Source organism: Polypterus senegalus, chromosome 3, assembly GCF_016835505.1.
Source record: "Polypterus senegalus isolate Bchr_013 chromosome 3, ASM1683550v1, whole genome shotgun sequence".
Taxonomy (NCBI): Eukaryota; Metazoa; Chordata; class Cladistia; order Polypteriformes; family Polypteridae; genus Polypterus; species Polypterus senegalus.
Window position 1 is genome coordinate 263,679,885 of NC_053156.1, and position 25,484 is coordinate 263,705,368.

Sequence of the window (25,484 nt, forward strand, 5' to 3'; positions counted from 1 at the left end):
GTGACGTCCAGAGAGACAGGTGGAACCTCCCGGTTAGGTCTACAGGGAAGTGAGAAAGAGAGTTAGTGCACTCTGCCACATCCCGGCATGGCTCAGAACTGCCTTCACTCAAGCCCTTTAGCTGCCTCCCATGCGCACGTGTGTGACAATGTGTATAGATGTGTGTATATATATATATATATATATATGTTTATATATGTGTCTGTGTGTGTATATATATATACATATATATATGCCAGCAACACTCATGACAATGACAAAACAATTACATTGTCAATCATGTTACGTTATTATTAAAATGTTTCCTTTTCTTTTTACTTCTTAAACTGCCAATCGCAGGTATTTTGCTATATATATATATATATATATATATATATATATATATATATATATATACAGATATATACAAATATATATATATATATATAAATAGATAGATATGACAACAACACTCATATCAATGACAAAACAATTACATTAACAATCATCTTACGTTATTTTTAAAATGTTTGCTTTTCTTTTTCATAACTTATTTAACACACTACTTCTCCGCTGCGAAGCGCGGGTATTTTGCTAGTATATATATATACATATGTAGACTCAAACCAATTATGACAGCAGCAATCCAAGCTGTGAGAAAACAGTAAAAAGGATGTCGTGGTACATTGTACGCTGCCACCAAATACACAAAACAATTACTTTGACAATCATGTTATGTTATTTTTAAAATGATTCCTTTTCTTTTTCATAACTTCTTTAACACACGACTTCACTGCGAAGCGTGGGTATTTTGCTATATATACTGCGACTGTTACGCCTTTGCCTCTTTGCTTCGTGATCACACTGTAATGTGTCCTCTCTTGCAGCAGCAGGTTTAGTTGCGTTTCGTTTCGGCATTGTTCCGTAAGGTCTCCTCCGTACAAGTGCACATGGGTATCTGAAGACGGAAAGGCATAGTGGGCATAGTGAAACACATGAATTGGTGACCAGGGGAACCATCTGACTCAGACGCGGGGCTCGAAATACTCAAGTGCACGTTATTTATAATAAATTTTTTTTTGTTGTTATGAACTTCCCCAAAAGAGTTGATCCCTGTAAATAGTTAATAGTATATCAACAATATAATCTGTTGTAGTACGGGCGTTAATTAGCGTCACACCTCATTACATGCATACACCACGTGTTTGGCTGTAACGCCAGAAGCGCGGTGGATGCAGTAAGGGTAGGTTGTGGTTTCTGTTTCTTTCGTGATTTTTTAATTTCATTTCATTTATTATTTAATTGGCAGAGGGGAGAAGACGTTAATGTGATGCTCTGTCTATTTCTTTACTTCTCTTTTGAAAAGATTTTTGGGAACAGGAAAAATAAAAGCAAAGGGGAAAGAATGGAGGGGGGCAAGCACGAATTCTGAGAAGGGACGGACTGGGGCTTTTCTACGGGGCGGCTATACAGCCAAAAGGAACGCGGACCCGGACATGGACACCGCGCTGGCCTTTTATTATATAGATATATATATATATATATACACTGTAAATTTACATTTTATTCCATTTATTGCATTTCCTAGGAAGTTTGTTTATTATATAAACTATTTATGGCACTGTTGAATGCACTGAATAATGGGTACTAACAACTCAAACATGAATTCTGAGATTCCCATGTTAATGTATAAGGCCTTCTGTCTAGGGCTATTCCTGGTGGTCCTGCATATTAAGTTTTCATCGTTCATATAAAGTCACAGGAATAGCCTGTCCTTCCCATTATCCCAACTGGAGTCCATAAATAACATGTTGCCTGATAATGCATTGGACAACATTTAACCAGTCTAATTATTGTCCCCCATTGCCGAGACATTGAGACACACACACTAGTAATCTCTGGGGTGCTCAACAATCTTCATATGCCTATTGCCCCAACAGTAATTTCAACATAGTTAACTTTTCACTGCTCAAACTTAATTTTACATTGTCAAATCACTGTAAGGTTCTCTGTTTGTCTGGTAGTTCTGTTTTGGTCAAAGTATTGTCCACTATTTGCTTTACTCCTCCATTAGTCACAGCAAATTCTTCAATTAAGCAAATTAACTATATATTCAGTTTTTTTTATATTAAGAAATGCAACAGTTTTTCTTTCCTCTTATGAGTCCTGTCATAATTTCACTCAATGCTCAGGAAAGACAAAGAAAGAAAATTGCAGAAATTAAACTCCAACTGGGGCCATGAATTAATTTAGTCTTTTATAAATCTCACAGTTAACAACAGAGATATTCTGTTGGCATGAAGCACTTTAGCATCAAGAAGCACCAGCTGAGCTGCTGTCTGCACTAGTGTGATACGTCCTGCCAGTTTACCAGGCATGACACAGCAAGCACCTTGTGACTGAGCTTCATAAAATCAAGATCAGAGCACAAGTTGACAGTAATATCTGTATAAACTAAGAAGAGCTATATTTGTTTTGGGGATGCTTTTTGTATTATGACTTCTTACTGGATGGAGCTGTGAATCTTTAACACCTAACCTCTACTCCAGAATCAAAAGGACACTTGGGAGGAATAAGTTGTAATAGTGCTGTATCTGGAGATATGATGTTCTCATGGCCACAGACAAGAGATATTTCTTGTTGATAGGATTAAACATGAAATGGAATTGGCAGACTGAATTATCTGCAATACTTTTTTCCCCAAAAGTGTTAGCTTTTAAAAAGATTTACCAACCCCTTAAATATCTCCAATAATTTAGAAAAAAAACGTGTAGCATATACTTCATTCTTCAAATCATTATTTAAACACTACAGTGGGTTATTACTACTGAAAAATAAAATCTAAAGACATTCAAACAGTGTAACACTAACTATCAAAAACAACAAGTAACAACATTTTAAGCTTAACTTGAATTTATTTAAGAAAACCTAGACCCAAGGCTCCCATGTCTAGATTCAACACCCACACGTTGGTAAGGTTTTTTATTTAGCAGAAGACCACCCAACAAAATACCAATATGCATGTATAATTTATGTATAGTTTTTAACAACATGTATGTACACAATGCTACTTATTAAATTACGACAGTTGTTCTCTCTTTAACATTAAATCATTCTAACTGCATTACTAATTTCTTTTTTCAATTGACAGACACATATCATCATCTTTGAGCACATAATTCTTTTCATAAATAGGTCAGCTATATGAATGTTCTTCCTTCACAATAACACATAAACACCTTAACCAAATTATAACATGTTCTAGGCTTATCAAAATTTGCATACATATGTAAAATATAAATTTACCTAATACTTTGAAATGATCATATATTAATGATAGCATGGTGCATACAGAAAGCCTCCCAAGGTAATTTCCTATGAATCTGAAGTATAAGAACATTTTATTATCTAAAAAAAAAAAAAAGCATAAAAAAAATTAAATATTTTGACCACATCTTTCAAAGTACATGTAAACTACATAGACAGAATGCATATATAGAAAAGAATTGGGCAGATAAATCTTTGGCATAATTTATTACATTTTCCCTAACTTTGCTAAGATTGTGTTAGTAAACAGATACAACAACAAAGAAGTAAGAAATTCAGTTGCTTTATTATTTAAATATGGAAGATAATGAAATATGCTGTAAAATATTATACATTATACAAATACTCAACAAGTGTAAGTTTAAAAATACACTTTTTTCAAAATGCAAGAAATTTTGTTTTTAAGTACTTAACTTCTTGCAGTCTTGCATTACATGTAGCATCAAAGAAATAAGAGGCAAAGGTGATAAGAGATCTGTATTTGTATTTGTTTATCAGTCATATTTTTGAATTGGGTTTCAGCATTCCCCTGAGAGACCCATCAGTATAAAAAAACAAATAGTCCTGAACTGGTTCAATCGTCATTGTAGTGTTCATAAGTATATCCACAGAGACTGTTTACATTGGATCAGAAAAATAAATGAATATAAAACAGGAAGCTTTTTGAATTTAGAATAAAGATGATTTGGCTTCCTTCATTTTTCGCATGACATTATAAATAATAATATAAATATGAATGTCATACTGTATGTGAGATTTGACACATACCTAACATTAGACACACTCTGTATGCAACACTAAAATCCAGCCATTTCCAAATTTCCGACTTTGTGGACAACACAGAAAGAAGAAGAAGATACAGCTCCTTGTCTGAAATAAGCATTATTTAACATGCCATATTGTGCACGGTGTAAATTGTGTTGCCTCTAAAGATATGTTTGTTCAAGAAAATCATTTTGACATTCGGCATTAGTTACAACTGCACTATTAACATGTTTTTTTATATTTAGAATGCAATGCAGACAACAGCATGACACATGCATTAAATAATTAAAAATAACTGAATTCCTTCACTTCATACCTCACTACTAAGCAATGGAATGATAAGCTGGGTCTGATTTTAACTTCCTGAAGAGTAAAATCAGGCTTTTATTTTTCACGTTCCTTTAGGTTAAAGCCACAAATGTAAAAAAAAACGTATCTTTTAAGCAGGACTGACGTCAAAAGCAAATGCCACATTTTTCACTCATACTTCCACAGTTTACTTTCTTGAATGTTCCCGACACCTATTTATTCATTATTTATGAGTACTGTATTTTATACTTCAAGAAGGTAAAATCCTATTGCTTTACTAATGTCAGATCATCTTGCCAGTAAATACGATACACATATTCCCTGCTATAGTATAGTCAAAGAGGTGCAAAAATTTGTTAGCTTATGCTGCTCACAAAAAATTTTTTTGTTACTTTTTTGCATGCAGATGTAACTTATTCAGCTCTAAGTTCTGTAATATGTGAAGATATTGCTCCTTCATGCCCCTGTTAATAAAGACTTGTTTAAAAATCACTTTAACACCAGATATGATTTTCTGTCACCTAATGTCAGTTACAATCATTTTTCAAAGGATAAACTTTTAGCAAGCTGTTTCAATCAAGACAAAAAACATTCTATTAAGCAAACTTGTTTACAAAAAGAGACTGCATAGTCTTTGCTATCAAACTAGAGGCCCCAAGCAAATGGAGGGCAAATCTTATACATCAGATAAAAAATGGGACACTTTGGAACCTTATGCCCATCTCTCATGAGGTGGCAGTGCAACTTGATATGGGCAATTAAAATAAACTTTTCCTTATTGTACTAACTGAACAAATTTTATTGTGGGTAGAGTATTTTAAAAACTCCAAAAAGTACAAAATATTACTTCTGTGTTATGCTAATTACTTTTAATTACTTTAAAAATAGCTACTGCAGCTGAGATGACTGTCCAGAAAATACTTGACACTTTGAATTTTAGAGATTAATAACAAAATGTGTAGCACAGTTACATTTTATTGCTTTTTGTGTGCCATAAATGTTATACATTAAGACATAACAAAATTGTAACTTTGTGGGAGTCCATGCAACACTGATTTTCCAAGAAGAAGTATGGCCTTGGTATACTTTGATTATTTAATAAATAGATCATGTATTGATTACCTTTGTAATACAACAGCAATATGCTAGAAATAAGATTAATGCTTTAATTTTAAAATTAGGAAAGTTTATAGATTTTACATTCAAGTATACCCTCCTGTGAAAGAAAATTGTTTAATAAGGTAGATAATCTGTATAATTTAAAGCTTTTATCATGGTTGAAGTCTCATAAAAATCATAAACAGAAATATTAGATGTAAAGGGAGTGTCACAGGTCAGCTTAAATTATAAAATAATCAGGAAATGGGCAGCAAATGCTTTTAATATACCCTTTCAATAAGCAGTTTTGGTTGACATGGGTGGATAGTTTAAATGTAATTTTTGTTCAGCCTTTGTCATGTAGAAAATTACCTGGATGATACTGAACTTTGTGAATCTGAAACTGCAAATCCTTTAAAATACCACTGAAATGATAAAATATAGTAGCTTTAGCTCCAGGCATTTTTTTCTTTTTCTATTGTACAAAATATTAAGCATTATGCAAATACTGTAAAAATATTAAAAACTCAGGCAGCATTTATATATATCAATAGTGATTCAGAGAATGTGATCTCATCTTTTCCTGATATTATTAAGCATTCAGTGTAATTCTTCTTTCAAATTTAACATCTAAATGATTAGATCAAAAACCAATTGCTTTATATCAGTAAGAAAATTATCACATACAGGAGTTTTTGGATTAAGGCATACCATTACTGACTTGCAATTCACTGTATTAAAAATAGATATAACATTATGATAGAAAAATCCAATGAAAAATATGTTCAAATATCTTCTCTGTTGAAAGTGTTACAGCCTAATGCTAAGTATAATGTACACAGTTTTTTACCAGCATTTATAAGCAAAAGCTTTCCAATGATTGCTAGAAGATGAGGAACCAATCAGAAATTGCCACAATGTCAGTACATCTAACTTATTGATGAATCTTATTTAATCTTAAATCACTGAAGAAACCATTTGTTTGTGCACATGGATGAAATAACAAGCAATAAATCCCTCCAAGGCTCTTTCCTCATTGCAGGATGTTTCTCTACATAGTAGTAAATTGGCCGAGGGCCTGCCTCAGCTTCTCAGCAATCTAGAAAGGAAGAGAAAAACAATAAGCTTCCATGTAATGACAGACTGAACTAAAACTCTTTATCATGTATTCTCTATACTTTCACTGAGTGGCTGTGGGTGTCCAACCAGAGATTCATCAGAGTGATGCTGCCTTGCAATGTGCTGAGGAGCACTAGCCTTCCCTGTCATCTGTTGCAATATTTAATTATAACACTTGCTAAACGTCAATATGTGTATTGCCAAAGATTTTAAAATGGCCCCTGCAGACAATCCAGTTAGGTATTTCTTTAAAATATGAGGATAATACAAAACAAATACTTACAAATCACAATCCATACTGATGCATGCTTACTATAAAGCAAAAAAGGTAAATGGAACACTTTCTAAAATTATACACTCTTTGATAAGAACATATGGAAATAGGGAATTTAGGAGCCTAATCCTTTTCAGTTACAGATGTGGCTGAGAAAATAAAACATGAAGTTAAATATATTAATTAACTAAAATCCCTTAAGTGGTTTATTACTTTTCTGAAAAAAAAACATAAAATAAAATAGAGCAAAATAAATGTGGCTACAGGTTTTGGTTCCAACCCTGTTTCTAAATTAGCAAATAATGCTTGCCAATAACAGATTTTATTAAATTTCATGGCTTGTTCCTGTTTTAACTCTGTCATGTCAGGTGTTTCTTATATTGTAGACATTTTTCTTTTGTAAGGATATCACCCAAATGTTTTGGAGCCTAAACAAGTGAATAATTTTCAGTCCTTCACTTTTTCTTCTTCAGTTCTCTTTTAAGTACCCAAATAGTGCACACACAGAATACATACAAGTGTAAATGGAAACAAGTTAGATGGAAAATTGCTGGTTCCTTTGCCATTTGCATCTTATTGCTAATAAGGAGCCATTAAAAACCGTGAAAGCTGCTTAAAACTAAAATAAGCAATTAAGTGTTCAAAATCTTATCAAGCGAGAAAACTAAAATAAAGCAGAAAAATGGCACTTTAGCAATAAGCGCTTTAGCCATAACTGACATCTCATTAGGCAATTGAGTTGAAACAAAAACTTGCAGGCACTATAGCTGTACCGATATTGCTCAGCACTGCACTATAAAACTGTGGAAAGCAGGATGGATGAAAGGAAAGAACAACCATTGAAAAAGGACAGTAAACATCTTCACACACACACACACACACACACACATACTCACACACATTCAATGAAGCAGCCATAAAAATATGCAAACACAGCAAGAATGTGCAAACCCAACAGACTGTAACTAGGCCAAAATTACTACTCAGGTCCTTAGAGTTTTAGGAAGCAATGTTTTCTGCATTTCTAGTGATTGTGAAGAGTTTGATTTATGAAATATATTAAAGACTCCTGATGTTAAAAACAGTTGGCAAGGAGCAATAGCCTTACAGTAACACACTTGGCTTTCAATAGTAAAGTAGGTGAGTTTAGACCATATAATTTGCAATCACTGTATATAGGGGTTAAACTATGCTGGCCCCTAAACTATCATAACATATTTTAGCAGTGTGAGTAATTACAACACATGTCTATAAAATAGAAACATTACACTCATTCTCACTGCTTTACACTTTCATTTCATTAAAGAAGCCATCTGTATTTAACATCCATTAGCCAAATAAATTATTAATCTATAATAATCCTACCATTAGTCGAATACGTTTTAGCACTTGACCAAAATAAGCACTATTTGAAAATGATTGTAAATCTAAAGTCATGTTTTGTTTCTAACAGTTGCTATATAAAGTATTATTTACATTTTCATCTGCCTGCTGTTTTTTGTTAATTTGTTACAGAAACACAAGAAAATATTAAGTTAAAGTTAAAATTACATACTGAGAAATTAGCAAACACAGAAATTACTAAAACACATAAAACATAAATTTTATTTTTATTGTGTAGTAAAAGGATTGATTAAATATAAATCTTGATTTTAAAATAAAAAAAAACAAGTCTGTAAAATGAAGTATACTCACCATTTCATAAAATTTAACCTGCTGCTCCAAATAGAGCTGCATCACTCTGTTATAGTCATAAATGCGATTACTGTGGAAGTGATTCATCTCCGCTAAAATTGAAACAAGAGGTTAAGATAATGCTTCTTATAATTTTTCATTCTCAAATAAATGTTAATAATAAGCATGCATACTGGAAAATGTCCATCCATCCATTACCCAACCCGCTATATCCTAACTACAGGGTCACGGAGGTCTGCAGGAGCCAATCCCAGCCAACACAGGGCGCAAGGCAGGAAACAAACCCCAGGTAGGGCGTCAGCCCACCGCAGTACTGGAAAATGTTGGTTGATAAAATGGATTACAAAATGTATTAATAAGGAAATACACATTCTTTACAACATAGTATTGAATTTTATTTTAAATATAAATTATGTTTAATTATAAAATATGCTGATAGCAGCATTTTCAGTGAAGGGAAAAAAAAGAATAAATGAACTTGGCTAATATTGATACTTAAAAAGAAACATAATTAAGAAGTAACTTCAGGGATATAATAAATATGATGAATTAATAATAACAGTATTACTCACATTAGACTGGGCAATGAAATTATGTTCTATTTGGCAAGATATTCATTATTGATTAGTTTAACTTTCACATAATTATAACAATGAAAACCAAGAAATAAAAAGTTAGTAAACTCTTATGAATTTAAATTAAACAGCTAAGCTTTTAAAAGTCCACAGATGGAAATGTATGTGTAAAGAATTTAGAAAATGTTATTTTTTAGGTTTTTTTTTGTTAATATCTTTATTGATTTTAATTAGACACAGATAACATTCTATACAGTCAAGTCAAATTTAACAAATCAAAGTAAAATTCAACACCCACCCAAGTGAAATAGAAGGAAGCCAGCAATCAAAGCTACTCTATAAAATGAACAGGAAAAGCAGGGTGTTCTTTTCCCTGAGATGGAGGCTTATTTTAAAATGTTATTGATTAGGTCCTGCCATATTTTAAAAGGTTTTGAACACATCCCCTAAGTGAGTAGTACAGAACATCATGTTACCCATTGACTGTGTGGGGTCGGATTCTTCCAGTTGAGCAAGATAAGTGTACATACTAGTAGTGCAGTAAAGGAAATTACAGTTTTTTTTGTATTTCTCCACTTTAAAGCCGTCTGGGAGTACACCAAATGCAGCTGTTAATGGGTTAGAAGTGATTGTGACACCAAAGCTGTCTGAAAGGCATGCAAAGATTTTTGTCCAAAATGTTGTTAATTTGGTGCATGCCCAGAACATGTGGCCCCAGTGAGGCTGGAGCTAGATTATAATGTTCACAGATTGAACCTTGCCCTGGAAACATTTTGGACAATTTTAAACAAGATAAATATGCTTGATATAGAACTTGAGTGTATTCTGTATATGGCTGCCTTCCACTTCTTTTCTGAAATATTAAGTGACAGATTCTTTCCCCAATGAACTCTAGGGTCTTTGTAAGGAAGAGACTTTAAAATATTTTTATAAATTATAGAGAAGTTATTTGAGTCTTCAAGACTGATCAATAATTCTTCTATAATAGAACAAGGTGGAAGGTGAGGAACATTGGGCTGGTTCTGTTTAGCAAAGTTTCTAGCTTGAAAATAGTGGAGTAATTCATGTGAAATTGCATTTGAAGTGTAATTGTTCGTAGGATGCAAAGACATTATCTATGTACAAGTCTCTAAGTATTTCATTCCTGGACATTTTCCAAACATTGATTGGATGTGTTTGAGAAGATACAAAAAGGTGGTTGTTATGTAGAGGTGCAATAGATAAAAGCTTTTGTCTTAAAGTGCTTCCTACATTGGCTCCATATTCTGAGAGAATGAAGGGTAATTGGATTTTTAGTGTAATGACAGTAGTATGTATTAAATGAAGCACAGAGCAGGGAATATAAAGGAATACTGCAGGATTGTATTTCTACTGCAGACCAGGCTTGTGGATATTCATTAATTTGTGTCAATATCCAGGACTTTATAGCTTGTATATTTGCTGCCCAGTGATAAAATTGAAAGTTAGGTAGTGCCATGACCCCTTCTGCTTTAGGTTGATGTAGAGCTGCCCTTTGGATGTGTGGATGTTTTGAATTCCAAATAAATGAAGTTATGATTGAGTCTAATTTCTTAATAAAAATACAATAGAAAAGCTTGAGGGAGATCCAATTGTCCTTCCTGTCTTGGATTCAAGGACACTACTTCTGCCTTTTCTTACCTCTCCTAAAACCAACAATCAAAACTACAGTGTCTGGCACTACAATTCATGGTTGCTAACAACTGAGCTTTGTCAAACTTATTCTTTTCTATTTCACACTTCACTGTACAAAGGACATGTGATTTCACCTGCATTTTCTTGTCCAGGACATCACCTCAGCTAGAGTTGTCCATTCATCCTAGTGCCATAGTGTCAACGAATGTCAAACAAAACCATTAAAGTATTTAGTTTTTCTGTTGAGATGGATATGGGGAGACTAAGGGTTTGGTTGGTAGTTGACCCCTAAATATTACAGGATACCTATTCACCTAGATGTACCGTCTTGCCAAATACCAGCTTCTGAACTAAACAGGTGTCACACACGTATGCATGGGAGGCAACTAAAGGGTTTGAGTGAAGGCAGTTCTGAGGCATGCCGAGATGTGGCAGAGTGCACTGACTCTTTGTCTCCCTTTCCTGTAGACCATCCCCGGGAGATTCCACCTGGCTCTCTTGACGTCACTTCCTGGACCAAACCAATGGAAGTAGACCTTACCAGCTCCGGCCCCTCTGATGTCACGTCCGGGTGTGATCCAATGATTGAAGACCACGTGCCTGATCCTTATGACATCACTTCCTGTCTTCCCCTTTAAAAGTCTGCCCCTTTTCCCTCAGTTCTGTATTGGACTCGGTTTTGAGCACAACAGTGCTACCATTTAAAAAAGACGAATTGCAGCCAGGATACCACATTATACGGGTGGCTGCCCCAAACCTTGATATGTCTCATTGTGTGATTTGTGACACTGGCGTAGCCGGCAGGATGGAGAAGTCCCAGAGGAGAAGGGGACAGGACCTGCATTATACCCAGGTGGGATCGTACCGGGGCCGAGTTTTCAGGCGGGGAGGGTGTCCCGTGGTTCGGCGAGACCCGGTATGGGCTCCGCTCCCGGCACGCTTAACCAGGCAACCTAGAGAGGCCAGGGAGTGTGCGGGAGGGGCTCACAGAGGTGGGCTGCTTTAGAGGGGGGAGATAAAAGGGGCTTACTATGCTCTCTTAAAGGAGAGTGCCCGCCTTCCTGTGAAACCAGAGCCCCAAGTACCACCTAGGGGTGCCCCAGACTGGCAGGTGGAAAAAGTAAAGAAGTGGAGGTTGGACCCAGAGCGGCCGACCCTCAAACAAGCCTGGTCCTTCTGGGCACTGGTAGGACAATGGCTACAGCCGTTTCAGAACAAGCCCTACCACATAATAGAGCAGGTAACTTGCTATCTGCTCCTGAAAGCGCTTTACCATGGCTTCACCCAGCCGGTCTGGGGCAAGCAGTTTACGAACATGACAGCTTCTGGAGACAAAGAGGGCGGCCTCACACTCTGGGGAAGCAGAACTGTCCCTTTGTCGAACTCGGCTGGAGTACGTCCCAAGGCCCAGCCCCTCCCTGTACAACCCGGAGCCTGTATTCGCGTCCCCGGAGCTGTGGGCACGCGAACCACTTGGAGGCAAGGAGGAATGCAGGCAGAGGGCGAGGAGGGGTTGGTATGCTCTGGCTAATCTGTTGGCGGTCCCACATACTGGCGTGGTGATCGTCAACGGACACAAGACCACAGCCTTATTTGATTATTGTTGCCCGCCGATTTGTGCTACCACAACAATGGTTGAAATTTAAGGCTGGTATAACCTGTGTCCACAGGGAAACCTGCTGGTACAGGACTGCCGCTTGTGTCATCAGCTACGGAGGATCAGTTCAGAAAGTAACCATGGCAATCCTTAATGATCCTCCACACCCGGTGATACTAGGGCGGGACTGGCCTAATATCAAAAGCGGTGAGACACCTACCACTCCCGGGGTTAACTTGGGCCTAGTCATGGACGGAGATGACCTGTCTCAAGCTGTCTCCACGCTGTGTAATCAGCCGGCAGAGAGAGACGAAGCAGCCATCCTTGGTGACGTGGCAACTCCCGGGCCATCACGTGCTGACACGTCATCCACCAGAGCCGCGGTGGAGTGGGAGGAAACTACGCCCATTGAGGTCGGTGCAGACCCTCTCTCCCTTTTGCGGTTCCAATTTAGAGAGACGCCGGCCTCCTTTAAAAGGGAGCAGTGGAGTGACGATTCCCTGAAATTTGCAAAAAATGAAGTGGTCCTTGTCAATGGCCAGTGCACTAATCAGTCGATGCCACAGGGCCCCTACTTTGTATTAGACAACGACCTTCTTTATCGTGTAGCAATGCATGATGGGCAGGAGAGAAAGCTGCTGCTAATTCCGCGTACCTTCCGGCGGCAGGTCTGCGAGCTAGCACATGCCCACCTCCTAGGTGGCCACGTGGGCACAGAGAAAACTCTGGAGCGGATCAAGCTCCGTTTCTACTGGCCGGGAATCAATGAGGAGGTTCGTCACTTTTGCGCTTCCTGCCCGGAGTGTCAACTGCAACAAATTCCTAGAAGGGACTGTGCTCCTCTTGTTCCTATATCCTTAATTGACATTCCCTTCCACAGAATTGGGGACGATTTGGTCGGACCCCTAGAGCCCTCAGCCCGAGGACACAAGTACATTTTAATCCTCGTGGATTATGCTACAAGATACCCCGAAGCTGTTCCGTTGCGCTCATCTACCTCAAAAGCCATCGCACGGGAATTACTAGGGGTCTTTTCGCGCGTGGGTACCCCCAAGGAAGTCTTGACAGACCAGGGGACACCTTTTACCTTGGAGACATTCAAGGAGACTGCCAAGTTACTGAAAATAAAGCATTTAAAGACTGCGGTGTATCATCCTCAAAACGACGGGTTAGTGGAGATTTTTAATCAGACTCTCAAACAAATGCTGCGTAAGGTGGTCAGCGAGGATGGAAGGAACTGGGATCAGCTCCTCCCCCTCGTCCTTTTTGCCTATTGGGAAGAACCACAAGCCTCCACAGGGTTCTCCCCTTTTAAATTACTGTATGGGTGACAACCTCGGGGCATATTAGATATTCTAAGAGAAGGATGGGAGGAAGAGGCTCTTCCCTCTACAAACATATTATAGTATATCGTGCAGTTACGCAATAGATTTGGAAAGATTCGGCTTCTCCTTAAAAGTCACATGGAAGAGGCTCAAGCAGCACAGGCCCGTAACTACAACCGCGGCACGATCTTTTCGGGAGTTCCACCCGGGAGATCGAGTCATGGTCCTAGTGCCTACCTCCCCCATTGGCAAGGCCCCTACGAAGTTAAGGAGAGGAAGGGACTGGTTGACTATTTGGTGAGTCAACCCAATTGTCGGCCGAAGGAGTGGGTTTATCATGTGAACCTGCTGAAACCGTGGAAGGACAGGGACCCTGATCCCTCCTCCGGCTAGCCCTGCTCACTCTTCGCTCACACACACAGCCTTAACTTCGGTGCGGACTTAAGTCCCAGACATCGGCAGGAGCTGGAAACAGTTATCCAGGCCGTTCGGGAGGTAGTCAGTGAAAACCCCGGAAGGACCTCTCTGGTTGAGCACAACATTGTGACAGAGCCCGGGGTTATTGTCTGAGAATGCCCGTATCGTCTTCCCGAGGCAAAAAGGGCTGAAGTGGAGCTTGACATCAAGCGCATACTGGAACTAGGTGTGACTGAGGAAAATTATAGTCCCTGGTCCAGCCCCATTGTGCTCGTCGGTAAGCCTGACGGGAGTTGGAGGTTCTGCAATGACTTCCGTCGGCTTAATCAAGTCTCCAAATTTGATGCCTATCCAATGCCACAAGTGGACGACCTCCTCGAGAGGCTTGGACAGGCTCGATATTTGACCACACTGGACATGACAAAAGGGTACTGGCAGATTCCTTTAACGGACTCCGCGAAGGAGAAAACCGCGTTTAGTACCCCTAGTGGACACTGGCAGTATCGTGTCCTTCCATTTGGGTTACATGGGGCTCCAGCAACCTTCCAGCGTCTGGTGGACAAAGTGCTCTGGCCTCACAACTTATACAGTGCTGGCTACCTGGATGACGTGGTCATCTATTCCAGCACATGCAGGGAACACCTACAGCATGTCCGAGCGGTATTGCGGACATTTGGTGAGGCCGGGCTCCGAATTAATCCCAAGAAATGCTTCTTTGGATTAAAAGAGGCCAAATATTTAGGCTACATGGTGGGTCGGGGTACCGTATGGCCACAGTGCTCCAAAGTTGATGCCATTTTGAAATGGCCTCGTCCGCGAACCAAGCGGCAGGTCCAAGCCTTTCTAGGGTTAGCCGGGTACTACCACCGGTTTGTGCCCCGGTTCTCAGAGAGCGCCGCCCTTGACTGATTTAACAAAGAAGAGGGCCCCGAACATTGTGGTATGGACTGAGAAGACAGGAGCTGCATTTGGTGACTTAAAGCAGGCCCTTACGTCCGCACCTGTTTTGATGGCACCTAACTTTTCTTTGCCTTTCATCCTCCAGACGGACGCTTCGGACACAGGCCTGGGCGCCATGCTGAGCCAAAGTGTCGATGGTGTGGAACACCCCATCATGTTCCTGAGCCGGAAACTGTTGGACCGGGAAACCAGGTATGCAGCGGTGGAGAGGGAGGCTTTGGCGATTACATGGGTGATTACTCAGCTTAGGTGCTACCTGTTGGGCCAAGAATTCACCCTTGTCATGGACCATACACCTCTACAGTGGATGGCCCTGCACAAGAAGTCGAATCCGCGGGTCACCCAGTGGTTTCTTGACCTACGTATTAGTTTTCGCTCGTTCATCGCCGAGGCGCTCTCCATGCCAATGCTGATGCTCTTTCTCGGGTTCACGACCTCTCGGTTAGGGTCGCCCGACCCGATGGGTCTAAGCTAAGGGGGGTTTTACCTTGTCACACACATGCGCATGGGAGGCAGCTAAAGGGCTCGAGTGAAGGCAGTTCTGAGGCATGCCGGGATGTGGCAGAGTGCACTGACTCTTTGTCTCCCTTTCCTGTAGACCATCCCCGGGAGATTCCACCTGACTCTCTTGACGTCACTTCCGGGACCGAACCAATGGAAGTAGACCTTACCAGCTCCGGCACCTCTGATGTCACGTCCGGGTGTGATCCAATGATTTAAGACCACGTGCCTGATCCTTATGACCTCACTTTCTGTCTTCCCCTTTAAAAGCCTGCCCCTTTTCCCTTTTCCCTCAGTTCTGTATTGGACTCGGTTTTGAGCACAACAGTGCTACCATTTAAAAAAGACGATTTGCAGCTAGGATACGGGTTTATACGGGTGGCTGCCCCAAACCTTAATATGTCTCATTGTGTGATTTGTGACACAGGAAATAGTGATTTGTTGATGAGTGAGTGAGTGAAAAAGACAGTCACCTTTGCAATATATATTTATAGCTATATTGCTCTAAATCATTCTTTGCACACAAAAACAAAACACAAGCTCAACTGAAATGAGTACCTTGTAGAGCATAGGACATTGTGCTCAAACGTTTAGCCATGGCCATCTTCTCTTGCTGGGTTATTTTATTTGCAGCAATCAGTTTATCACCTTCTTTTACTTTTTCAATTGCAGCCTGTTGGCAAGATAAATGGATGAATTAAATGTGAGGTAAAATGTACATAAATAGCATTTATGACATTACATAAAATACCTTCAAAATTTAAGATTACATTTCACAGTGCTCTGTAGTGTAAATTACACAAATGCATTCATATAACTGTATAGCTACTTTGACAACACACAGGATATGGGGCTTCATAGCAATAAAAGTACCCGCACTTACTAACCCTATGAAACGCAAGTCAACATTTCAACATTAGAGGGTACAATCATTTAATAAAATTACTTGAAATCACTTCAAGTAAAATAAATTGTTGTGTACAGAAAACGGTGAAATTCTTACTTATGGCCTGGCCAACATGCAACATGTCACCAGAACTATTTGTTCTCAGTGTCCGGTCATGGTACTAAAATCCCTGAAAACTTTATCCTTGAGCCTTGGAATAGAGTCTCTTTGTAGATGGTACTGCTTCAAAATGCACCCTGCACGTAAGTATATTAGAAGGCCCAAAGAGGGTCTGGAAGATCTGTGACATGCATTTATTAATACTTATTAGCCCTAATGGGTTATTTCCTCTATAATCTGTATACTCTGGAATTTTGCTTTCCTTTCCTCCATTCATAGTTTGCCTTAGCTTAGTAAATGTATTCTGAAGTAGAATGGGTAATTTCAGTTGCTTTAAACTTGGGGGCACCATACCATGCTGTGTATTTCATGTATGTTAGTGTCACTGCTGAAATTAAGAACAGGCCCCCAATTAAGAAAAAAAAACAGTCAAAGGTTTTCCTGTGATTGGAAATCGACTGTTGGTCAAGTGGAGGAGGGAAAACGAAAGGATGACACAATGACATTCACTCAAGAATATAATGAAGAAAGCTGTTAGGAAACAATGACAAGATTGGAATTTTTGAGGACAGTGAGCATTAACCACTAGATTTACTTCGAAACTAAATCACTTTCACCTCCAGCTACTGGTCCCTGAATGATCCTGCAGGTTCTGTGGCTGGAGAAGACAGAGAGGTCTGCAACTGAAAGACTATAGTCAGAGCCTTCTTAAATAATCTGAAATGTTAATAGCTAATCATCCGCATGAGGTACTGAACAAGACTGGATCATATCTCTCGAGTGATCTGGAGAACAAAGTTTTAATGCTTTAGGAGACAGTAGACCCTTTGAAATTTTAATCTTTCCTGTTATTTACCACTTATTTCTGCTTATAAAATACTTCCTGAATGGAAGCGACAGTGAACAAGCAAAAAGCTGCTTAAAGAAGGTGTACTTTTATTGCTGTGTAAAAGCCCAGAAGAAAAAGGAGGAGGGCTGAGGCGTGGGACCAGCAATCCCACCCTCGTAAAACATATAACTGTTACAGAAACAGCAAGAGTTATCCAGGAAACAAACACAGAGCATAGGCACGAAGATGCTGGCACATCTTCATTCATGATGGTCATATATGAAAGCCAAAAGGAAGTTCCAGGCCTGATGAGCGCGGCCAATGATACTAAAATTACGACGGAATGTTTGCACATTCAATCAAACAAGGAAACTGACGCAACTATTGTGTGAGTGAGATAAATATCACATCAATGTGCTTGAAGTCAGTGAAATGGGTTGGCTGGGCAGCAACAAATTGGTCAGTGAAAATAAAACTGTTTTATACTCAGGTCATGAGGAGAAATGCATCCAAGGAGTAGGAATGGTGTTAAGAGCAGCTGTGGCCAAATCACTGGTCGGCTGAAACCCTATCAGCAGTTGTATCATCACTGCCAGATTCCGTTCCAGACATGCCAAGACCATATGCACCAACTGAGGATGTGGCAGAAAAAGACAAGAACGCTTTCTACGACCAATTACAAGAAGTGTTCAACAAAATACCTATCCACAATGTCAAACTACTTATTGGCAATATGAATGCACAAACTGATACCTGTAGAACAGGTGTCGAGCATGTGATAGGCCCACATGGGTCCGCCAAATGCATAACCGACAAATGGTGAACGGCTGTTGTTTTTTTGCAACATAAATAACCTATGTGTTAGCAACACATACTTTGCGCATAAGACAATATGGTGCTCGCCAGATGGTAACGTGAATAATGAAATTGACTATATTTGTATCAAAAGGCAATGGAGATATGGAGAGCAGATATATACTCAGATCACCAGCTACTTGTGAGCCAACTTTGCCTCAGATTCCGGCAAAAATGCAACCGGTAACCAAAAAGGCCATTCGCTGAACAGAAGCTAAAGGACAGATCCATTGCCGCCAATTTTCAAATAGAGTTTTTAAACTGTTTCCAGGCACTGCAACATGATGAGTCATGCGGCGTTGAACAACAATGGACAGCGTTCAGAGCAGTAGTTACTGAGATCGCCGAGATGACTCTGGGTCGTGAGAGAGACACTTGGGCACTGATAGACAAGCGGAAAATGTTAAAACACAGACGGAACAAAGCAAAAATCAACTCCGTTAAAACGTCAGCAAATGCCGAGAACACTGACTTAGACCAGCAAGTTAAGCGCAGTTGTGGCATGGACAACAGAGCATGGATTGAGAAAAAAGCCTTGAAGCACAGGATGCAGCTGACAAAAATGACACAAGAACGTTGTATCGTATTGTTCGAGAACTGAAAGGTGCATCAAAAGTAAAACAGGAGAAGTCCTAACCAGCCAAGCCAAACAAGATGCCAGATGGATGGAACACTTCAAAGAAGTCTTGAACCAACTGAACCCATCTGCAACCTATACTTTTCCTGCAGACAAGGATGTAGCTGAACTTGATGTCAACCTTGGCAAAAATGAAATAACTAAAGTTGAAAAGGCACTCAAAGCACTAAAGAATAATAAAGCCCCTCGAATTGATTCTATCAATGCCAAACTTCTGAAATATGGGGGCAACTGTATGACGAAGCAATTGACGGCCTTACTAAATAAGTGTTGGCAGAACAAGGGTGTTCTATACAACTGGAGGAATGGGGTCAATGTCAAACAATTGGTGAGGCATCACACTGTTATCAGTGCCTGGAAAGGTGTTTACCATCGTGCTACTGCGCCGCCTGCAGGGCATGGTAGACCAGACCTTGAGAGAAGAAAAGGCAGGATTCAGACACGGCTGCTCAGGTTGTGATCAAATTTTTATTCTTCGCAATGTCACTGAGCAGTGCTTTGAATTTCAGTATCCATTCGGCATAAATTTAGTTGATTTTAAGAAGGTGTTCGACAGCGTACGCCGACAATCATTACGGGACAGTTCATACAGCGTACCCAATCAATGTACTGACATCTTCAAAAACCTTTACCTAAATTCTCAATGCTGTGTGAGAACAGATACCAGCATTACAGACTTCTTTGACATTGCAACAGGAGTAAGACAAGGATGCATTCTATCACCTTTCTTGTTCCTGTTGGCCATTGATTATGTCATGCAACAAGCAATGGATGGCATCGAGGCTGGCATCCCATAAACACCCTGCGGCATCTAACAGACCTCGACTTTGCCAATGACATTGCTTTGCTGGCATCATCACAACATCCACAGGACATGACATCAAACCTATATACGGAGGCCGCAAAGGTGGGTCTGGTTATCAACAGAGACAAAACAAAAGTGATGGCAATCAACAACACAGTGGACAGTATGCAGGTTCTGCTGGACCATCAACCAGTTGAATAGGTGGAGACGTTTCTCTAGGCAGTGTCTTTTGTAGGGATGGTGCTGTAGATGCGGATGTCGATCACAGAATTGGGAATCAAGGGCCATCACGTTGAACACTAAAGTATGACTGTACCAAGCTATCACTATCCCAATGGCAATCTACACCAGTGAAACCTGGAAAGTTACAAATCAAATCACCAGGAAGCTAAATGTCTTCCATCATAAATGCCTACGGCGAATTCTGGGTATCACCTATCGTGATTTCATCATAAATGAGAAAGTACAAAGAAGAAGCGGGGTTGCTGCTTTAAGCAATATTGTGACAAATTGTTGAATGCAGCTTGCAGGCCACGTATTCCGGTTGCCAGAAGACACACACGCCAGCATTTCTATGAAATGGATACCACCAGGTGGAAAACGGAAGAGAGGCCGGCCTCATATGACTTGATGTCGAACCCTTCAAGAGATTCTTGTTAAACTTGATGTCAGTCTTGAAGAGGCCAAAATAATTGCCAACGATAGAGACAACCGGAGATCACTTTCAGCCCAATGCGCCGTAGGGTGCAGGAGGACCTAAGTCTAAGTAAGTAGGCAGTCTTGCCTTTCTACTGAAATGCTTCTTCCATCTTCTTGATATTGTGTGGCTGGGATTGAACCTTGCCTCCTATTAGGAGTTTCATGACTAATGTAACCTTCCCCCTATTAGCTATGGGCCTGATATATACACAATTAAAAGCTGAAACTGTATTCTTTGACAGCAGTTAAAACTTTTAATAGTGTGTTACATTTTCACTTTTGTCCAAAGAAAAAAATACCAATTTTCAAATGATTTCAGTTAACACTTAACCAGAAGAAATTCTTGGGCACACAGTTCTTATGTGTGTTATTATTCTTACATTTAGCATTATTTTGAAGCAAATGAGACTGAAAAATTCAACGAATGGGGGTGTTATATTTTGTGTCTGTCAGATACATTTAGCAGAATAGCTTTTCTAACCAGTTATATCATTTAGGAGCCTAGCTAAAATAATGCATCTTTTAAGCAGTACTATTTGTAAATATGTCTGTGTCTAACATCAATGTTTTGCCTCTATAAAAAAGGGGAAAGGGAGACTACTATTCAAAGAATTTCAAGAGAAAAAGTAAAAACTATAGACATAATAGCTCCAGATACTGTTTTTTTTAGGAATGTAAAAATACTTTTGAATGCCAAAATACATAAATACCTTGTGGACTCCAATTGTATCAGGAAAGCAGCCCAAGAGTCCTTTATACTCATTGTTGGTTTCCATTAAAAAGTGCAGATCTTTTTTGGGCTGTAAAGCAGATAAATAAATGGTAAATACATATTGAAAAATATTCTGCCAATTCTGAAAGAAAGTAGCATATAGTGTTGTTTATATTAAACAAAACTGAAAACCTTTCCTAAATTCACAGATTATGTCCACTTCAGTTCTTCAAAATAAAAAAAAAAATCAACATGTTTAGAATTAACTGCAATAAAGTCATGATACAACCCATAAAAAGCAAAAAACATGTTTATTCCAATAATTATTTATTTTGTAATTATTATCACTAGTGTGGATTCTGAATGAAAAATACTGTGATTCTGTAACAAAAATTTGCGGGAGTTATATTTCTAGAGTACCTGCAAACTGTGAAAAAGCGCAACTCTTGGATGTTTAAAAAATGCCTTTTAAATGCCTATTTTTATAGTTTAAACCCTAAATACAGTATGCCCCCAAAACACTTTAATTTTGTTGCAAACTCAGCTTACATTAATACATTACCTAAAAAATTACCTTAATACGTTACCTGAAAACAGAATGTAAAGGTAAACCCGTATACTATACAGTAGTGTACTGCTATGTCTCCCGCGATGCTAGAATGTGAAATACCGATGTTACCGCTATAAGTACTGTAATTCATGCAAGCGCGTTTTCTTTGCTATAAGTAGAGTAAATACATAATAATTTAATTTAATTAAGATACAGAAAAATGTACAGGTACTCACCAATAATGAATGATATTGATGATGATGATGAAGTAGCTGTGCAGTATGATGCAGAGGATTTAAAACTCCTCGGGCACTTCAGGAGGAGTCGTATCGTTGGATGGGTCATCTTCTGGTGGGGTTTCATGATGGCTTTCTTTATAGGTTTCAGGAACATTGTGATGGGAAGTTGCTACATTGTCTCCTGTAGCGAACTGCTGGTACAATTTCTGTGCTTTCTCACGAATGATGTTACCATCCAAGGGGATGTTGAAGTCGGTGATCCACAATGCCAAGGCAGATTCCATCCTAACGATATTTTTATTCCTTGCAGTCATTACCTTTTTGGCACTATCACAGAAACTTACAGATACGGTACTCCAGATCGCTGCTTCGTTCTTGTTTATGTAGCATACGGTGCTTTCATTAATGCCATAGTGGCATGCTACTGCAGCATAACTTTTTAGTTCCGGGAGCAAATCCAGTAGTTCATCCTTCTCCTGGTGTGTTTTAAACTTCTTCTGGTGCTTAGGCTCAGTGCCAGAAGCCTTAGAAGGTGCAGGGCATTTCGGAGACATCTTGTGCATTTAAGAATAACAAAATGAATACAATAACAAGATGAAAAACACGAGGACACTCAGCTGGAGATGCGTCACAGGGCAGCAGTCAATCAGCAGCAAGGACAAATGAATAACGCTCTCAGATTGGCTACCTTCACCATCCCAAACCATGTTTCCCTCAGCGGAGGTAAACTCACTCACCTTGAGACGCGTCACAGGGCAGCAATCAATCAGCAGCAAGGAGAAATGAATAACGCTCTCGGATTGTTACTTTCACCATCCCAAACCGCGTTTCCTTTAGCAGTGGTAAACCCACTCAGCTGGAGACGCGTCACAGGGCAGCAGTCAATCAGCAGCCAGGAGAAATGAATAATGGTCTCGGATTGGCTACTTTCACCATCCCAAACTGCGTTTGCCTCACTGGTTGCTTCCTGTTCTCTCTACAGCAAAGTATTGTTACAAAAAAAGCCATAAAAAATTGCGGAGGATATTTGCGTTTTCCGCTAATTAGTTAGGTTCTAAGGAAAAATCCTTGAACGACTGTGTCCGCGACTTCGTAGTAGCATATACTGGTCCTGTCAGTGTGCAAGACAGGGTACAGCACATAGCATTTACAGATAAATACTCAAATTCAAAGCTAAAGTTACAAGTAAAAGAAAACCTTTTGCTATTCAACTCTCCACATACAAATCTGACGATTGTTTTGATCTAAATTATAACAGTACGGCAATCTATTTCCAGATAACAGAAGGAAAAATGAAAACCATTATCAAATTATGTAATAGCTACCTACCACCTACACACTATCCTATCTCAAATAATGCATACAGGCTTGACTGTTTTATACTTTATATTTTTATTGTAAAATTGTGGTAATTCATGTGTTCATTCTCATTAGCAATCATTAGCTTTGGAAATTCATCCATTAATAACAAACAAACTGAATGCACAAATGTTTGTCATTTTCTTTAAGTCAGTTTATTGTAAAACTAAGGCAATGCTTTAAGCAAATGAACAAAAACTAAAAGTTAAATCATAAAATAATTTTTAACTAAAATATCTTAAGGAGCTATGGTCACCAAAAACACACACGCAAGTTATAATGTTTTCATGAAGACAAAGCATTACAAGAGAAATTTACATTGTAAAGATTCAACAACTTGGCTATCTTCTATTCTCATATCAACTACTCCAATGTGTGTGCAAGTCTTTTTCATGTTCATTGAGAAACTATAGTAATCACTATTAGCAGTGAAGGAGACATGACCCTCTTCAGAAAAATAAGCAGAAGGCGATTTTTGCATGTCAGTTTGGCTTATTGTATTTTTCAAATTTAAATTTTTCTGTTAAAAATGTGTCAGAGCAATGTGGAAAAAATGCAAATGCACTGGCATTGCCTAAATGAAACGGTGTAAATCTCTGTAAAAAATTATTATGAACGTTAAGCAATCTGAATGTAAGATAGCACCCAGCAGGCCAAAGATGACTTGCTCATACCAACAAGGTCAACCAGAACAGGTAGTGAATACAGAGCTGTCTTCTGGAAACTACAACCCCAATTCCAAAAACAGTAGGGATGTTGTGTAAAATGTAAATAAAAACAGAATGCAATGATGTGCAAATCTCACAAACCCATATTTTATCCACAATGGAGCACAGAAAACATTAAATGTTGAAAGTGAGAAAATGTACCATTTTAAGAAAAGAATAAGCTCATTTTAAATTTGATAGCAGCAAAACATCCCAAAAAAGTAGGGACAGGTCCATGTTTGCTACTCTGTAGCATGCCCTCTTCTTTTAACAACAGTCCGTAAATGAATGGGAACTGAGACCAGTTGCTGGAGTTTTGGGAGAGCAATAATGTCCCATTCTTGTCTCATATAGGATTCTAGCTGCTCAACAGTCCTTGTTCTTCATCATATTTTTGTTTCTTGATGCACCAAATGTTTTCAGTTAGTGAAAGATCTGGACTTCAGGCAGGCCTGTTCAGTACCCCCATGCTCTTGTAATAGATACAGTATGCGGTTTAGCATTGTCTTGCTGAAATATGCAAGGCCTTCCCTGAAAAAAATGTTGTCTGGATGGGAGCATATGTTAAAAATGTCTATCTATACCTTTCAGCATTGATGGTGCCTTTTCAGATGTGCAAGCTGCCAATTCCATAGGCACTAATGCACCCCCATACCACCAGAGATGCAGCCTTTTAAACTGAGCTCTGATAACAAGCTGGCTGATCCCTCTCCTCTTTACTGTCCATGTTTTCCAAAAAGAATTTCAAATTTCGATTCGTTTGACCCCAGAAAGGTTTTCTACTTTGCCTCAGTTTATGTCAAATAAGCTTTGGCCCAGAGAACTTGGCAGCGTTTCTGGATTGTGTTCACATATAGCTTCTTCTATGCATGATAGAGCTTTAACCTGCATTTGTGGATGGCAGGTTGAACTCTATTCACAGACAATGATTTCTGGAAGTGTTCCTGAGTCAAGAAGTGAATTCCATAACAGAATCAGGCCTGTTTATAATGCAGTGTCACCTGACGGCCTGAGGAATTATGGGCATCCAATATTGATTTTTGGCCTTGTTTGTTGCATACAGAGATTTCTCTAGATTTTCGTAATCTTTTGATGATATTATGTAACGCAGATGATAAGATTTTCAAAGTCTTTTTTATGTGAAGGAACATTATTACATATTTTACGTTATATTACAATATATTACAAATTTACGTTGTGGAACATTATTCTGAAATTGTTCCACGATTTGTAGACACAATTTTTGCAGATTGGTAAACCTCTGCCCATCTTTAGTTCTGAAAGACTCCGTCTATCTAAAATGCTCTTTTTATACCCAATCATGTCACTGCCCTGTTACCAACTAACCGAATTAGTTGCCAAATGTTCCTTCTGCTATTTCTTTTTATTACAACTTACTTTTACAGACTTTTGTTGCCCCAGTCCCAACTTTTTTTATGTGTGTTGCTGCCATCAAATTCAAAATGAGCTAATATTTTTCATGAAATAGTAA

At 38.9% G+C, this 25,484-nt stretch overlaps 1 protein-coding gene across 2 annotated transcripts in view; it reads right to left on the reverse strand.

Annotated features, from left to right (window-relative positions):
* Positions 1-2,874: 2,874 nt before the first annotated feature.
* Positions 2,875-25,484, reverse strand: part of LOC120526117 (sorting nexin-9-like) — a 137,122-nt gene continuing 114,512 nt past the window's right edge. For both annotated transcript variants that reach the window (XM_039749051.1, XM_039749052.1), the window contains 4 exons: positions 21,136-21,225; positions 16,153-16,267; positions 8,567-8,658; positions 2,875-6,577 (listed from right to left, as the gene is read on the reverse strand). In XM_039749051.1, the coding sequence (XP_039604985.1) occupies positions 6,530-6,577; positions 8,567-8,658; positions 16,153-16,267; positions 21,136-21,225 (345 nt within the window). In that variant the 3' untranslated portion in view covers positions 2,875-6,529. The remainder of the gene's footprint in view (positions 6,578-8,566; positions 8,659-16,152; positions 16,268-21,135; positions 21,226-25,484) is intronic.